Raw genomic sequence first — 15,764 nt, forward strand, 5'->3', positions numbered from 1 at the left:
GGTAGGCCTTTTTGGGGCAGAAATGGCCATTTACAATGCCTTGCCCCAAGGAGGTCCTGGCTGGTTAGGGCTGTAGAAACAACAACAGTATAAATGTTAAGCAACAATGCACATGGTACCCAGGACCCTCCATTGCACAGCCCTGATACAGGCACAGAAGGGATTGCTCGAAGGGAAGGCTGCAGCCTCGGCTTGGGGCTTCCTTCCTTGCAGTGCTTAAAACGGCATATCATTTTCTGATCGAGTCCTGGCTGGGTGCATTTGCTGGGCAGAAATAGGACTTTAAAAACATGTGCTTCTCCCAAAGCCCCTGATTGTTTCTCTGTTTTTCCTCCTCAGATGCCAGTATGTCACCCGACGCCATGAAGCGGAGTCACTGGTGTAATGTCGCCTACTGGGAACACCGGACTCGTGTTGGACGCCTCTACACAGTGTATGAACAGTCCGTCAGTATATTTTATGACCTACCTCAAGGAAATGGCTTCTGCCTCGGACAGCTAAACCTGGAAAACAGGAGCGAGACTGTTAGAAGGACTCGAAGTAAAATCGGCTACGGGATTTTACTTAGCAAAGAGCCGGATGGCGTGTGGGCCTACAATCGCAGTGAGCACCCTATCTTCGTCAACTCCCCAACACTGGACATTCCCCATTGTCGGACTTTAATAGTGCGCAAAGTGATGCCTGGTTATTCGATAAAGGTGTTCGACTACGAGAAGTCTTGCCTCTTACAACACGCCACGGACCTGGATTATGCAGATGGGCCCTATGACCCAAACAGCGTTCGGATCAGCTTTGCAAAAGGCTGGGGGCCATGTTACTCGAGACAGTTTATTACGTCATGTCCTTGCTGGTTGGAGATACTACTCAGCAATAACCGATAACCATTGGCCTCTGACAAAAAAAAAAAAGGAAAAAAAAAAAGAAAGACACAGACTATCCCAAATATCATCTACCTAGATTTAATATAAAATTTTATATATTATATGAAAATATATATTATACTTGTAATTATGGAGTCGTTTTTACAATGTAATTATTTATGTATGGTGCAATGTGTATATGGACAAAAAAAGGAAAATGCACTTTGGCTTATATAATTCTTTCAATACAGAATTTTTTTTTTTAAAGAAAAATGATACAGCAAAAATGGGAAAGAACCCTATTTTTGATGTATTTTTTTTTTAAACTATATTAATACCCAGACAAAAAGCTAATACCGGTCACTCATTGATAATAAAGTATTCGCATTATAGAGGGGTTTTAATTGTCTTTTTTTAAAGAGGGAAGGAAGGCTGTTTAGTCTGAATTCCAGTTGGTAACACCTCTAGTGACTGGCGTATAGCAAAATAAGTGTGTGCACCCATGTGCTGTGTGGGTCGGGGTCTAGGTGCGTCACCAAATTCTTGGGTGGACAGTACAGAATAAGCCCTGAAGCAATTAGCCTATTTGCTTTCTCCAGTGCCTAGTGGACAAGGCCAACATTTTTGGACGTCACTAGCTTATTTTGTATGCCTCTGTCTTTAATACAGGCAACTTGGGGCACCATACAGGGGGCCAGATTTCAGGAAGCATTTGAGTACTTATTTCGGCAAAACACATGCCTTTAAAGCGTCTCAGATCAGTCATTCAAAATCTCCAGGCACTTTTGAAATGAAGTGGGTAAGCAAGCAGGCAGAGTGGTGCTGGCGAGCGTGTTCTTGTAAGATCGTATGGTGCCATTTTGTAATTGCATTTGGATTTGAAGGGGCAGGTATGATCGGAAAGGCAAGTGCACGCCAACAATGTGCTCCTTTTGCAAAGTCAGGATAAAATCTGGTTGGTTTTCTGATGAAAGACACGATTTTACTTCCTTTTAGTCCTGCTAGCACAAGGCAGCCCACACAGCTCTGGGGGAATGTTGGCTCTTCTGACCCCGGCATTATCAGTAGAGTTGTTAACTGTGTTATTTCTGCTTAAGAGTGCTGCCAACTCTTGCAGTTTTATTACGAGTCCCCCAGTACTTGATTTTCATATCGTCCAAGCCTCTGGAGGCCTGTGATTACATGAAGATCTCAGCTTTCATTAAAAACAAGTATGTTTCTAGCCCTGGTAGTTGTAGAAAAAAAGCATGAAATGTGTCCTCTAAAGTCTCCAAGCCCAGAAGGCAAATTAAAAGAACCCCAAATTATTAACTCTTTTTTCCACACACCCCCCCCCGATCTCACAAGACTTAAATCAGTGTCATGTATTTTTTATGGGATTTGAGACATTATTTTCTGTAGCAATAATGAGCAAGGAGGCACTGGGTAGACAGCGTCCAGCTGTTTTCAGATTCCAGAGTATGTTAGCAAAGCTGGCAGTTCGGGGGGGGGACGACATCTTTTTTAACTCGCAAAATTGAACAAATTTGATTTGGAAGTCAATGAGATGCAAGCATGGAAAGCCACCAGGACATTTCCACTGTCATTTTTCAAATTATAACCACACTTTAAATGATATTTAATTGGGACCACATTGGTTGGGTTCATGTGGCATCAATATTAATACTTGACATAATTAATTTTTGTTTGTATTACAACCATTGTTGTCAGGGGATGGTGTCAAAACATATCACAGTCATTTAAAGCCAGCGCTAGAGAACTGTATTCATCTTGTTCTTTTGGCTTGGGCTCGTTGCATTGTGTCATAGACCTCAACATGCTGTATCAGTTACATGCAGTGTTTTAAAGGGGCCACATTCAGAGCAAGCCACTTGGTTTCAAATGATGAGTTTTCTTTACTAGCAGGGCCTTTGGTGATTTAATTTTTTTTCTTTTTTTTTTTAGCAAATCTCATTCACTTTTCACCATTTGTGCTGTTTCCCTTTTTTTTCCCCCCGCTTCAAAGAAGCCTTAAGGAGTTTGGAACAGGAATTCACTGAGAGTTGGAGAACCGGTCGGCGCCTTCTGTCCCTTTGAAAAAACCCCCAGTCTTTATATGTTTCTCAGTGACTAGGGAGGGATTCATCTCATTTCCTAGCTCTCTTGTACCAGCAATTCGTTCAGTGTCTGATCCGGCTTCTCTCTGGGACTTCAGGATCCGACCGTGTCCGTTCCTTTAAGCTGTGCCCCGAGGGAGACTCCACGGTGCCAAGGCCCAGGAGCGGCACCGTGCCCACGTGCCGCAGCACAGTTTGCACTGAGGACCTTTTGCATACTGGTGCACCCCAGGCACCCCCCATCTCCGAAACGCACGGGATGCTTGTTCCTGCAGAGTGACCAGGTCGAAGGCCGCTGTGTCATCGAAGTCCCCGAGCTGCGCTGGTCCAGAGCGTTGCTGTGCGCCCCATTGCAAAGCAGGATGACCCCGTAGCCCTGAGGCCGCTGTCTGCCCCCCACCCCTCCACATTGCCACTGCTCTCGGGTCCCGCGGGATGCTTGGAGAGTCCTGCCAGACAAAGCCATTTGTGGCGGCATCGGGCTCAGCCGCCTGCCTGACCCATCTCTGCAGCATGGTCCACAGCATCCTGGTCGATCAAGTTAAAATTAAGCAGAGAAGCATCAGTAAACCTTGTCGCCCGTGCACAAGCACTGCTTCACAAATGACAGCCTTACAGGTCACTTGAAAGCCATTGCCCTTGACGTTACAGGGAAGACGACCTTACGCACTGTAGTTTGGCAGGAGGAAACCTGTGGACCAGGCCTCATCTCATAATGTTGTTTCCTGTGAACGACATCTTGGCTAAGGTAATAAAAAAAAAAAAAAGGGTGGGGGACGAATAGGTGACATCAAATTTATTCTTTGCTATTTTGCCTCAAGCTTTGCATTTCCCTCTGCTTGGGGAATGAAACTGGATCCAGTGATTTTTTTCCATTAGCTCAGTTCTGGGTGCACCACATAGTTTTCATGAAGTGATTTGGTTTTTTTTTAAAAGTCTGGGTCCCCAGTGTGCAATGCAACAGTTCTTTTTTAATTTTATTTCATGTCCACTTTTCTTCCTGAATTAATCTGGTATCTAATTTCGGGGGGGGAGGCCTTTTTGGACTGGAGCACCAACTATGTTTTCTGTCCTGTTCGGCTCCTTGAATGCATTTTCTAAGTAGGACCTTTTTGATCTTTCTGAGGAACCTTTTGGATCAGCTGGCTATCAAACCCTCTTCGGTAACCCCCTCCCCAAAGCCCAAGTTAAACCCTCTCCCCAGTCCCCCCCTCTATTTTTGAGCCTGATGGTTGCTTGGTAAGTAAATGAGCCCTTGGAGTGGGCCTGGTTGTGGTTTCAGACGCGGTCTGGTAGAAAGACCTGCACCCGGACCACCCAGAGCTCATTTCTGGCTACCTCGTGAGTTATGCTTCGTCAGGTCAGGAAACCCCATCTAAACAAGATGGTTTTCAGAAGTCAAATAAAAAGGAAAAAGGGAAGAGCGTTCTCTGGCCTCCAAAGGAGGTGAATTAGCTCCTCCTTTTGCCTCTACTGAGCTAGAGTAACCTCTGCCCGGCCTTGCGGTCGTGCTGCTTTTATTTTGGCAACAGCCCTTTTTTCATCCTCTATTTTGGTGGTGATTTAGCTCGGGCTCGTCTCGCCAGCACGCCTCAGTCCCAGCACAGAGGAGAGCGGGCCTGCCCGCACGGCAACTGGCACGCTCATCGAGGGCTAGTGAGGGGTCCGGGGCTTGCTGCGATTCGGGCACCCTTTCTGCGAGCGACGGGCTCGAGGGCACGTTGGCCATGGCTCCTAGCGTGCTGCAAAGTTGGGCTGGGTTTGAGCACCCCCCCATTGCAATCCAGCAAGTTATCTGACGCTGCCCATGTGCTCTGGAGCAGAGGGGTGTCTCCTGGAAGCTTTTCTTAGAGACTGCAGCTACTGTTGAAAGATTTAGGCACAGCAAAGCTGGGAGGCGAGACTCTTCCCCTCAATAAAGGGGTTTTCCCTGCACCTGCAATCAATGAGTCAATCGGGCACAGCAGCCTCCCTGAGCACATGCAGAGCTCACACCTGCCGCAGCTTTTCCCAAAGCAGCCATCTCCCCCCCACCTCATCCACTCCCCTGGATGGAGAGCAGGGCAACAGCCCCCTGCCCTTAATGGGGTGAGAGACTCGGGACTCCCTGCATCCCCCCAACTCGGCACGGCTGGAGCCTCCGGAGGTAAGTGCAAGCTCCCCTGTTCTTGCTGGCTGTGAGGGTGCAGGTGTGCTCAGCTTTCCCGGGCCGGGCGCCGGTGCAAGCTGCCACGCTGGGCGCGTGGACCTTTGGGTGCAGGCTGCCGGGGAAGCTTCTGTTGCTGTTGTGTGCTGCGGTTACCATGGTAAGCGCCTGGAGCTGTCTTGGCTCTGACCTAGTTTTGCAGGATTTATTTTTGGCTGTGGCACTCTCTTTTTCTTTCCCCTTCTGGGAAATTGGGATGCATCCCTAGTCGGGCAGCTGCTGCACAGCACCTTCTCCCCAGAGCTTCCTCGGCTATTATTTGGGCTCTTCACTGTCAGCAGTTGTGCTTAAAGCATCAGCTTCTGGGCCTGCTGGGTGAGAAACTGCATGCTCCCTTTAGTTGCATTAAAATCTAACTGTAACGGGCCCCGTGTTGTACTATTTCCACTGCTCAAATCCCAACAAACTCTTGAAGGCTTAACGCTGCGTCCAGAAGAACAGTCCCGTGCCCCAAATGCCCAGCCGGCAAACGCTGTGCAGGGGCATGCAGTGATGGGTAGGGGTTTCCAAGCTCACAAATGAGCTGTGTCCTGGCTCTCAAGTGATGCCCCACGTAGATCTCCAAGATTTTTTTTATTTTGGCTGCCCCTTACTAAAATTGATGGCTTGGGTTGAATTCTGCTACTCTTTGTACAGAAAACGGATGAAAGTGAATGCTGCCCCTCGCTGTTATTGCCTCCTGTCTTATGGAGGGCTGTTGCTTTGAAGCACTTTGCATGGCTCTATTATACGAGATAACGGCAGAAATTTTGGGAGGTCTTTTCTGCTGTTCTGTCTGAGTGACAAGATGGCAGTGAGGATTGGGTCTCAATTCCTCTGGACATAAATGATGGGCATGAACAGATCAGGTGAGGTTTGGGTCTCAGTTCCTCTGGAAATACCTGATCTATTCCCACCCATCATTTGAGGTTTGGGTCTCAATTCCTCTGGACATAGATGATGGGCATGAATAGATCAGGTGAATGGCATTTGAAGTCCCAGCAAAGCTTTTCTTAAATCACCTCTTGGGAGGCAGCAGAGTGCCTGTGCTTTGCACCAGTAGCTCCCTCATTTCATGGTTTGATCACTAGTAACGGCAGCAGGCAAGAGCCCAGGCCTGAGGGAAGAGTCTGAAACAAGCAGCGAGTGGTCAGTTGGGCTCTCAATAGCTCATGTGGGTGACCTGGGGGGGATTTGAGTGAGTAAAAATTTTCTTTAACCTCAAAACCCTTGTGTGGATTTGCCTGATGCTCCAAAAGGACCAGGTATCAGTGTAACCAGGGCTCCCTTTCCCTCCTGGTGTTAGCAGGGAGAAGCTAAGAGGAGCATTAAACCCCAAGGAATTGCCCTTACCACATCTGGTTGCCAGTCTGGCCATTTACTATATTGAAAGTCTGCGTGTGGCAGGTTAAATGCTAAGGACATGGTTCAGAGAAGGAAAAGCCATGGCACAAAGGCTGGTCTGACCATGCCTCCTTGGTACTGCTCTGCAAATTCCTGTAGCCCAGTCCTGTTCGGGTGTACACCACCGGCGCTACTCCACACCACAAGATGCGTCCCTTTATTCTTCGCCCTTGCGGAGAGCGGCATCGGCGGCTTGAAAGGCCGAGACAGTAAGTTCAGAGAGGCAGAGATTCTCGTAAGGTGGGAAACCCCCCAGCACCTACCGCCGCTTGCAGCTGAAATGGGATGCCTGGTCTCGTAGCAGGCAGGTTTCGCCTGATCGCTGCCCCTCTCCCCCTAGAAGAGCTCGCCTGGGCTAGTGTTGCTCCGAGCCTGCTCTCAGGATACTCGCAGACACGTTTCCAAAGCCCAAAATGCCCTACAATGTGCAAAGTGATCCCAGGAGTCTGCGCTTCAGAAACGTGTTTGGTGCAACTTGAGAGCGCATCCCCTTCCGGAGGTGCTGTGTGGGTCCTAGGAGTGATTCATGCAAGCGCCCCGTGCATAAACCCCTCTCCTTGAGGGTGAGGTCTCCAGCCATTTCTTCAAGTTTGTGGCCAGTCCTCACTGGAGTTAATTGCTGGAGCATGAGAAGCTCAAATTGGTTTAAAACTACCCTGGGTTGGGTGGCCCCCACCCTTCCGAAATGCACTGACGAGGTTTTCTTTGTAAAGTAAAGGCTTGTGTGTGGGGGGAGATGATTGCAATTTAAAATTGAAGCTTGTTAAGGAAATCAAACTGGCTGTTGTGAAATGTTTGCAGTAGTGGGTCCTGCTGAGCTGGGGGAAGTGCAGTTGAGCTGCTGGCGTAGTTAGGGAAGACGCTGTTTTGAACCCCGTTTGGCTTGCTGGCATCAGCGTGCGGCTGTTGTGCTTTGAGGCCGGACCCTGCTGTCACGCCTCCCCCAGCACAAGTCCAGCCCTCGCGCGCAGCTGATTGCAGGGTTGTGGCCCCCGCTGCCAAGATTGCCCTGGTGAGTCCAAACTTTTTATTGAAACTAAACTCTCTATCAGAAATGCCTCTTCTGGTATGGGCTCTCAGAAGAGTTGCAGGCAGCAGTTTGTGGAGGAGGGAGCCCTTTATATTGCATAAAGCTATGGTTTTAAAGTGTCTTTTAAATATGTTGAATAGAAGGAGTCAATTGTTGCTCAGGATATTGCTGGAGAGGAAGGCCAATGCTTAGCTTGAAGAGGCAGTTGGAGAAAAAGGTACCTCACATGATGTGTAAATCATCCTTGCCTTCTGACCCTTGTTACCTTTTGGATTAAAATCATATCCTTCTCCTTTCCATTTGCAGCGCGGAGCATAAAAGGAACGAATGCCAGGAAACCGCATTCGGATCCTGTAGAAATTAGTGCGGTGCTGTTTTTTTGCCGCAGTTCTTGAGGCTCTGTCAGTCTCTGAACAACAGGTTATCATCCACTATGAACTGCAAAGAAATTTGCTAGAGGATTAAATGTAGGACACCCCATCTGAATCTAGAGCCTTTTCCTCTCGACATAATTTGGAACGAAATGCCCTATTTTTTTTCCCCCCAGTTTTGTGTTAGCTTTGTCCTGACTCAGGGCAAGAAATGTTTTTTTTTTTGCAGGTTTGGAAAGCTGTTTCCCACCCCATCCTTGCCTGCGGGATCTTTTCCCTGGGAAGGGTTTGCATTTGGTGTCGTCAATGTGATCTCGTACGCTACATGGTCCGGAGCGGTGCATCTCTTTGAAGGGACAGAGGTTCCCCGTTCCTCTAGGGCAGGAGGCAAAGATCAAAATTGGTAAAAAAGAAAAGGAGAAGAGCCCTAGGAAATTCTGAACACAAAACACAGCCAACATCGTACTAAAGGCCCCATTAAGGCTGCCGAGGGTTATTACTTGGTTACTGGCTTACGCTGAGTTTTGGCTTTAAAGCTACAAACATAATTTTGCCTTATGTTGACATAAGCACACTCCATCACAACCCAGCTTAATGTTAATAGTCCTGCAGAGCTCAGCAAAGAAGGGAAAGGGTTCTGCTCGTTGTAGAGATGGGGAAACTGAGGCACTAGCAGCTGAAGAGACTCGCCCCAAATGACACTGTACGTCAGTGGAAGCAGGGTAGGAGCCGTTTTGGACAAGTGTCTCGTGCACAGCTGGGTCTGGATCAGGATTTGGTAGTAGTGTCGCCAGGATCAGCATTTGCTTTCGGGCTGGTGCGGACCCCGAGGTCTGGCTCTGTTACTGCCACGACTCCCCCAGGTAGAGTCACCGGACGATGCCATCTCTCATCGCACGACGCGCACAACGCTCTTCCCCGGAAGAGATCGGCTGCCAAAATCCGCCAAAATGTGGCCCATGGTAGTCTGAGAAGTGAGAAAAATGATCCATTTAATACTTTCATTGTATCAAAGTATACACTTGGCTGGGGTCATCTGACCCCAGCACTTTTTCCTGCCCAGGCCAGGGGGTTGGATTCGATGATCTACCGCGGTCCCTTCCGACCCTGAAAATCTATTAAATGTATTAATTGGTACCTGTTGGGTACCAGAAATACCCCTTTAAAATCCTAGATCAGAGTTAAGGTTATGATGAGGAAATATGGATTTCTTTGTGTATGGATAGGTTTATCGCAAAGACCACATACAATTTATAGCAGCCATAAACTACTTATTTCCTTACTTTTTAGTACAGACACTTTGCGCAAGATCCAAGGGGTAAATAAGTGGCCAAGGAGACTGTCTGCAGGTCTCAGGCCTGTGGTTAAATGTGTGAGGATGGGCAAAACTCCTGCCTCGGGACCACTGTTTCCCCCCCTCCCTCCCTCTTCACTGATCAGACTGGACTGGGTGTGCAATGCACGCAGCGATCGGAGCCGGCGGGGTGGGGGGGATCTGCCCGCGAATGGAGCAATATTGCAGGGAAAAACCTTGACTACAATACCTCTCTTTTCCCCTGTGCAGCGCCCGTGCGGCTCTGCACATACAAAACCGTGCACGTGCCGAGGCGCTGGGTGCCAGTCAAATGGCTGGGGTTGTTATGCCAGAACACTACAGCTGGTTTCTGCATAGGATTTTATAGCGCGAGTTCAAAGCTTTCCTTGCACATTGTGTTTAAAGGGCAAGTGGGGAGGGTGGGACAGGCAGGGAGAAAACAGCAAGAGGAGCCAAATCCTGGAGAGGAAGGGAAAGTTGATAGAGTCACTGGGGACCCCTTCACCCTCCTGCCTTTCCTGGGTCCCGTTTCACAGATAAGGGGCCTGCGGCCTCCTCCCTGGCTCTCGAAGAGCCGAGTGGCCGGGGGAGAATTGCACAAGCCAGCAGGACGCCCGAGTGATGCCCAGGCTTTTCTGTGCCAACTTACCCGTGTGCTTTGGCAAACGTCCCCCTTGCATTGGTGCCATGGCAGTACCTTGAAGCCAGCTCTCATTCCCGCACAGGCATTTGGCGGCCTTTAAGACCTGATGCAGGGCACCGTCTGTCAGAGACCGCGCAGTTTATCACTGCTTAGCCCGAGTTATTTCTTATAAAGCAACATGACTGCTTTCCTAGAAGGCGCATTCCCCCTTTTTTACTCTGTGACGAAGCTTTGCTCGCTGCTCTGTGGATAATCCCTTCCATTTTCCAGCTTTATGGCTATGCCGGCGCTATGCATAAAGTAGCATCTGTACTATATATGCTGTGGGAACAGTCCAAAGTTGTTCTGAAACTGAACTGGCTTACAATTATATTGGATTCTATTAAATTAAAACACATAGCACATATATTACACAATAAACCACAGCTATTTCATGGATCAAATTAAGTTTTATTTGGGCAAATTACAACCTTTCTTACAGTTGTGCCTTTGTGAAACCATTCCTTTTTAATAAAAGCGCGCATTTTTGGCAACCCCTCTTTCGGCGTGTGTTCCCAATAATTGCATATACCGTGGCTATTCTTTTAAGGGTATACATGGCTCATTATCTTCTCCTGTTGAGGATGAATTCAAGTAAAAGGTGTCCTCCTCCCTCCCTCATCCTGGTCTACTGGAATTTCTTATTCCTTTCCATTTTTTATTAGCTTGGCTATGGAAGTCAGCAGAAAAAAAAACAAACCTTGTACTTTATTAAACAGCAGCAAAGCATTTCCCGGACTTCGTGAGGAAATCTGACTCGTCGAGCCACCCTCTAACGAGGGCTTTGCTCGCTCTGCTGCAAACCAGAGCCAGTCCGGGGATGGCTTTGGTTTGGAAGAAGATGGTCGAAAACAAGTCTATGGGAATCTGGATGAAGATCATCGTGTGAACGGAGAGAGCCAGGAGACTTCCGATGACGGGATGAGAAACTCAACCCGCGGCGGTGGGTGGAGAAGGACTTGGTCGGTAGTGAGAAGGACGAATGTTTACAGCTCAGAAAAAAAAAATTATGGCTTGGGAATGGAGACAGCGTAAAACCCAAGACTTTGGTGGTTCCTGGCCCTTCTTGATTGTTTGTGTGTTTTGGGTCATTAATTGCCTAGTGACAAGCCCACTCATAGGATGGTCGTTGGCTATCCCCAGTGGGTAAGGCATTGAGAAAATACATGCCTGTCTGCCATAACTTTCTAATCAAAACCTTCTTGCAGTACTTTCCTAGGCATATACATACATTTCTGACTAGGTCCTGCAAGGATTAGGTTGCTAAGTGTTCGCCTTCATGGGCGAGCAGATCTGGATAAAATCAAATCCAAACAAATCTTTTTCAAGCCTGAAAAATATTGCTTAACTGCTTTTCCTGCCCCTCTGTTTTCCTTTTTCAGTCGCAGCCAGGGTTAGGGATTGTGAGAGAAGATATTCCCCTAGTAGCCTCGTTCTAGGAAGGAAAAGATCTTCTTTGAGCCATATCCAACCTAATTCCTAGAGCAACGAGGTCCAGGTAAGCATCAGCTGTGCCGGCGATGAATTGAACCGACCCTTTGCCATTTTTTTGTCTCGGTGCGTCGTGATTTTGGGGAAGGCTTCCTTATGACTTATTCATTCCAGCAAGCTCAGATAATGAAAATGCATCTATTAACTGACTGACACTGGGTGTTTACCAGACCAGGCGATCTGATCTCGGCTCATTATGTTACGTTAAAACACTTCCACGTTCTCACGTTTCTCCGTGCCCAGAACAAGGGTCACCACAAAGCGGGGCATTTGAGGGCTGTAAAAAAGAGCAGGGCGGGGAGAAGCACCAGAGGATCCCAACCAAGTCCTACTTGGAAGAAGATTTGAGGCTCAAGTCCTAATGTTCAGGTGTAGGTCCAGGATGAGGTTAGCGGGTACTGAACTTCAGAGCTGGCTTCTTTGACTATTCAGCCCTGGTTGGACCTAGTTGGGTCTCCACTTGAGCGAAGAGCTTCGGCGAACCCTTGAAACGCCATGTTTCTCCTGCAGACTCCTGGGATCACTTGGCACATTGTAGGGCATTTTGGGCTGGAAGGGGATGCGCTCTCAAGTTGCATCAGGATGACCATAGGCCAGAGCCTGTCAACAAGGAATTGCTTTGGTTTTCTTTAGACGAATTCTAGGGCTATTGCCACTTTCCCATGCACATCTTCAAGAAAGGAAGGGTTGACCCTCTTGAGTCATCCTTCAAAGGAATGGGTGTCGGGAGCTTGTGTTTCCTGGCTTGCTGTTGTTGACATGCTTTTAATGTTCCTGCCCTCACTGATGATGTGGCAGCCTCAGTGAGGCTGGGAGCATATAATAAAAATGCCTTTACAGGAAATTCGGCTGCCTTCCAGCACGTTAGGACTGTTTCTGGGAATAACACCGCAGGCACAGTGTTTTGACATAGCTGTGGGTGTTCTGGAAACGCCCCATAGGCGCTGGTTGGTAAAGTTTTTCTGCCCGTCTCCTCTAGCCATTAACTGGTAGTCGTGCTTGTTTGTGCAAGGAGGTTGGCGCTCGCCTCTAGCGGAGCGTGTGCGTGCAAGTAGGAGTGCGCGAAAGGGTCATCTGCTGCATGTTTGGATGCTGCTCGCGTGTTGTGCCGTCCGGCTCGCTTGGACGGCTGCATCTTGCCGTGCTCTCAAGGTTGTCACTTCGCAAGAATCGGGTTGAAACGACTTGACAGGTCGCGTGCCTTCCAGTCAACCCACTTGCTTGTGTCGATTTTGTTCCGATATTACACTTGGCCCTTCACATGTGCGTGACTCCTGGTGTTGCTCCAGAGGTGGTTGAATAATGGGAGAGCTTGAGGGATGTGTTCACATGTTGCAGGGAAACAAATGCACAAGTGCGGTGGCTGTATTTGACTGATAGCAGGGGCTATATTTGCCCTCGATGCCGATTCGGGCACGAAGATGAGACTTATTCCTGTCTCCGCTTGTTGCAAACTGCGGGCTTGAGGCCTAACTGCTCAGGACTGGGAAAGAGGAGGGACTGTCCTTCCTCCCATTTCAGCATGGGGATTGATGCACCCAGAGTATGGGTCAGACTCGAATGGTGTTGAGGTGTCCGAGCAACATTTGAAACCTCTGAGAGTTCAGGTGCCCCATGCTAGCTAAGTGTCTAAATTTGCCCTTTTTGTCCCATCCAGCGTCGTGCAGAGCCTGGCCTTGAACTCGGCTTCCCCAGGTCTTAAAGCGCTCTTGCCGTGAAAGCATCAGGTTTGGGATAGGAGAGTCCCTTTCCTGACGTTTGCACAAGGTCTCAGCCAAGCAGACCCATTTATGACATGGATTTAAATGACCCCAAAACCATGCTGGGAGATGCTCTGATGTGATACAGCAACGAGAAGTGGATTCCCATGGGCAGGTGACTGACAGTCCCCAGGCTTGACTTGCCCTACTTCAGCCCTCCCCTCCTCCCCCTCTTGTCTGTCAAACGGCTTAAACTTTCCTTTACTACTTTCCTGTGAAATGGCCCAGCCCTCCTCCGCCCTGTTGTTCCACATTATATTTCTTACGATGGTCTGAGCTAATGACTGGGGACTGGTTCCCGACTGTGAAGTGCCTTGCTTCCAAGTTGCACGATGGTGGCCCTTCTCATAAAGTTTATTTGTGGACCGTGAAGAATATTTCATGCTGCTTGTCTTCCTTCTCGTACCCCTTCCCCTGCTACAAGCCACATTAAAGAGCAGGGAAAGGAGGACAGCAGCACGCCTGTCATCCTGGAAGGTTTTTATTGTTTTTTCCCAGTCCCTTTCCCGTCTCCACCTCTGTCTCTCAAACTGAATCCTTGTAAAATGCAGGCATTGTGCTCCTGTTCCTGCGTCGGGATGTCCACACGGTGCTAGACCTGGTTCAGTTTTCACAGCGGTGGTTCTGCTTGGCTGGGATAATAGGCCGGTGGCATCTCTGCACGTGGAAAGGGCGTACAGGAGCTCTTTCTGTGCAGCAGATCGGCTCCGAAGGACCTGTGAGCAGGGATCAGTTCAGTGGGGATTGGGGCAAACTTGCATTTAAGGGAGGTTTAGGTTGCATATTAGGAGAAGCTTTCTCACTTGGATGGTGGTGAAGCACTGGGACAGGTTACCCAGAGAGGTGGAAGAGTCTCCATCCTTGGAGGTTTTGAAGATAAAGCCTTGGCTGGGATGCTGGGGCTGGGGCTGGGGCTGGGGCTGGGGCTGCTTGGAGCAGGGGCTTGGACTAGAGGCGACGTCCAGCAGTCCCGTCAACCCTCGTTGTCCATTCAGATGAATCAAGGAGTCACAGACAACACAGTTTCACAAACTTCTCCGAGCCTTGTTTTCATAGCGCTATTCTCATTTGTCTCTAAAATCACATCCAAGCAACCTCGCTAAGGCTGTATTCAGTGTCTCCCGGTGGGTAGAAGGCTTTTGGGGGTGGGGGGGTGGAAGGGCATGTGGCATGTGCTATTCTCAGCATGAAACTTAACTGTTGCTTGTAGTCGCTGTCACTGCCCTGCTGATGCCTCGTGGCCTCACGCCTCTAGCTGAACCGTGGGATCGCCCTGTTCTCCCACCCAGCCTGGCCACGAGCTGCGGGCCTCTGCGCCCAGCTGTGACGACCTGCGCAGGCTCGGTTTGGTCTGCATTTGCCACCACCGGCTCTCTCCCCTTACAGTGGAGTAGTAAGTGGAGCAAAAGCATTTCAGAAAACAAGGCAGCTCTTTCGAGTAGTGGCGTTTCCAGGAATTCCTCATCTGCCTTGCAGGATTCACAGCGTGCGTGCCAAGCACTGGAGAAGGCATGGACCTTGCCTTAATGGAGGAAATAAAAAACCTTGGATCTGGGTGGAGGAATATTCTCCAGCGCAGGAAGGGAATGCAAAGGTATCGCAGAGGCTCCGTCCTCCAGCCGAGGGGGTGGCCGTGGGTGCTGTCACAGTGAATCGTGTACAGAGGCACTGGTCCAGCTGCTTGCAACTGGAGTGTGTCGTGGTTCCCGGTCCAGGAGCTGCCACCTGCCCTTCTGTCTGCATGCGTGCCCTCCCTGCGGTACACATCTTTCAGGCTGTCCATCCTTCTGCCTCCTGTCCTCAGCCCCTTTGTGCAAGGAGGAGCTGCGGCCCATGGCCGAGATCCTGGTGGCCAGCTTCTCTCGGCTGGGACGTGCGCGAGCAGTGCTCCCTATTAACACCGGAGCAGGCGTTGCAGTCCCTAGGGACTCTTTTAATCCAAACAGATTGCTCTGCAACCTGATGCCTTTGGGACCTTCCCCGCCTTGCACAACAGCTTCAGCTCCCCAGGCATGCGTTGTCTCTTGCCCTCCGCGTGCCCGCGCGGCAGAGCCGTAAAACGTGGAGCCTCCGAGTGAGTTAATGGGATGTCGGTTTGCTCTGACTGCGGCCTGTACTGCCGAGAGCTTGGGTATTAATCAGCTGCCTGTGACAGGTGATAGCACATCCTATCACCAGAGCACTTCCTTTGATTTGCCATTGTTTTTCAGCCAGCAGCTTGCCGCAGCGACCGGTTGAAGGAGGCAGACCAGGGAAAATGAATGCAGCTTCCAGAAAATCAGAGGCCCCGATCCTGCCCCCATTTGTGTCTGTGCTTATCCTCACGCTGCCTTCTGCCAGCCTGCTCTCGAGCAAGGTTAAGCATGCAGTACTTTGTGCAGGATTGGGGTCCTCTTCCTTTAAATATGCATTTTGTTGCATTGCACGTGGTTGTGGTGAGAAGGTCCCAAATCGGGGGACAATAGCAGCTCTGTCTCTGCTGCTGCATATGTGCCGTTCCCTGTAGTATGTCAGCACCTCTGACCCTTACTGTATTTTTTCCTCCTTTTACTTCAGTCTTCAAGAATAGG

The 15,764-nt window shown here is 49.3% G+C and overlaps 1 protein-coding gene across 1 annotated transcript; it reads left to right on the forward strand.

The window, feature by feature from the left end:
• The first annotated feature begins 298 nt into the window (after positions 1-298).
• LOC109309200 (mothers against decapentaplegic homolog 6) lies at positions 299-1,252 on the forward strand. Its single transcript, XM_019533854.1, has one exon. It carries the CDS (start codon positions 348-350, stop codon positions 879-881), a length of 534 nt encoding a protein of 177 aa, XP_019389399.1. The 5' UTR covers positions 299-347; the 3' UTR covers positions 882-1,252.
• Positions 1,253-15,764: the final 14,512 nt, after the last annotated feature.

The sequence above is a fragment of the Crocodylus porosus genome, unplaced genomic scaffold (assembly GCF_001723895.1).
Source record: "Crocodylus porosus isolate Cpor-Errol unplaced genomic scaffold, CroPor_comp1, whole genome shotgun sequence".
Taxonomy (NCBI): Eukaryota; Metazoa; Chordata; order Crocodylia; family Crocodylidae; genus Crocodylus; species Crocodylus porosus.

Bases quoted from the DNA above. Each gene is read 5' to 3' on its own strand.
- LOC109309200 (XM_019533854.1), top strand. From the start codon at position 348: ATGTCACCCGACGCCATGAAGCGGAGTCACTGGTGTAATGTCGCCTAC.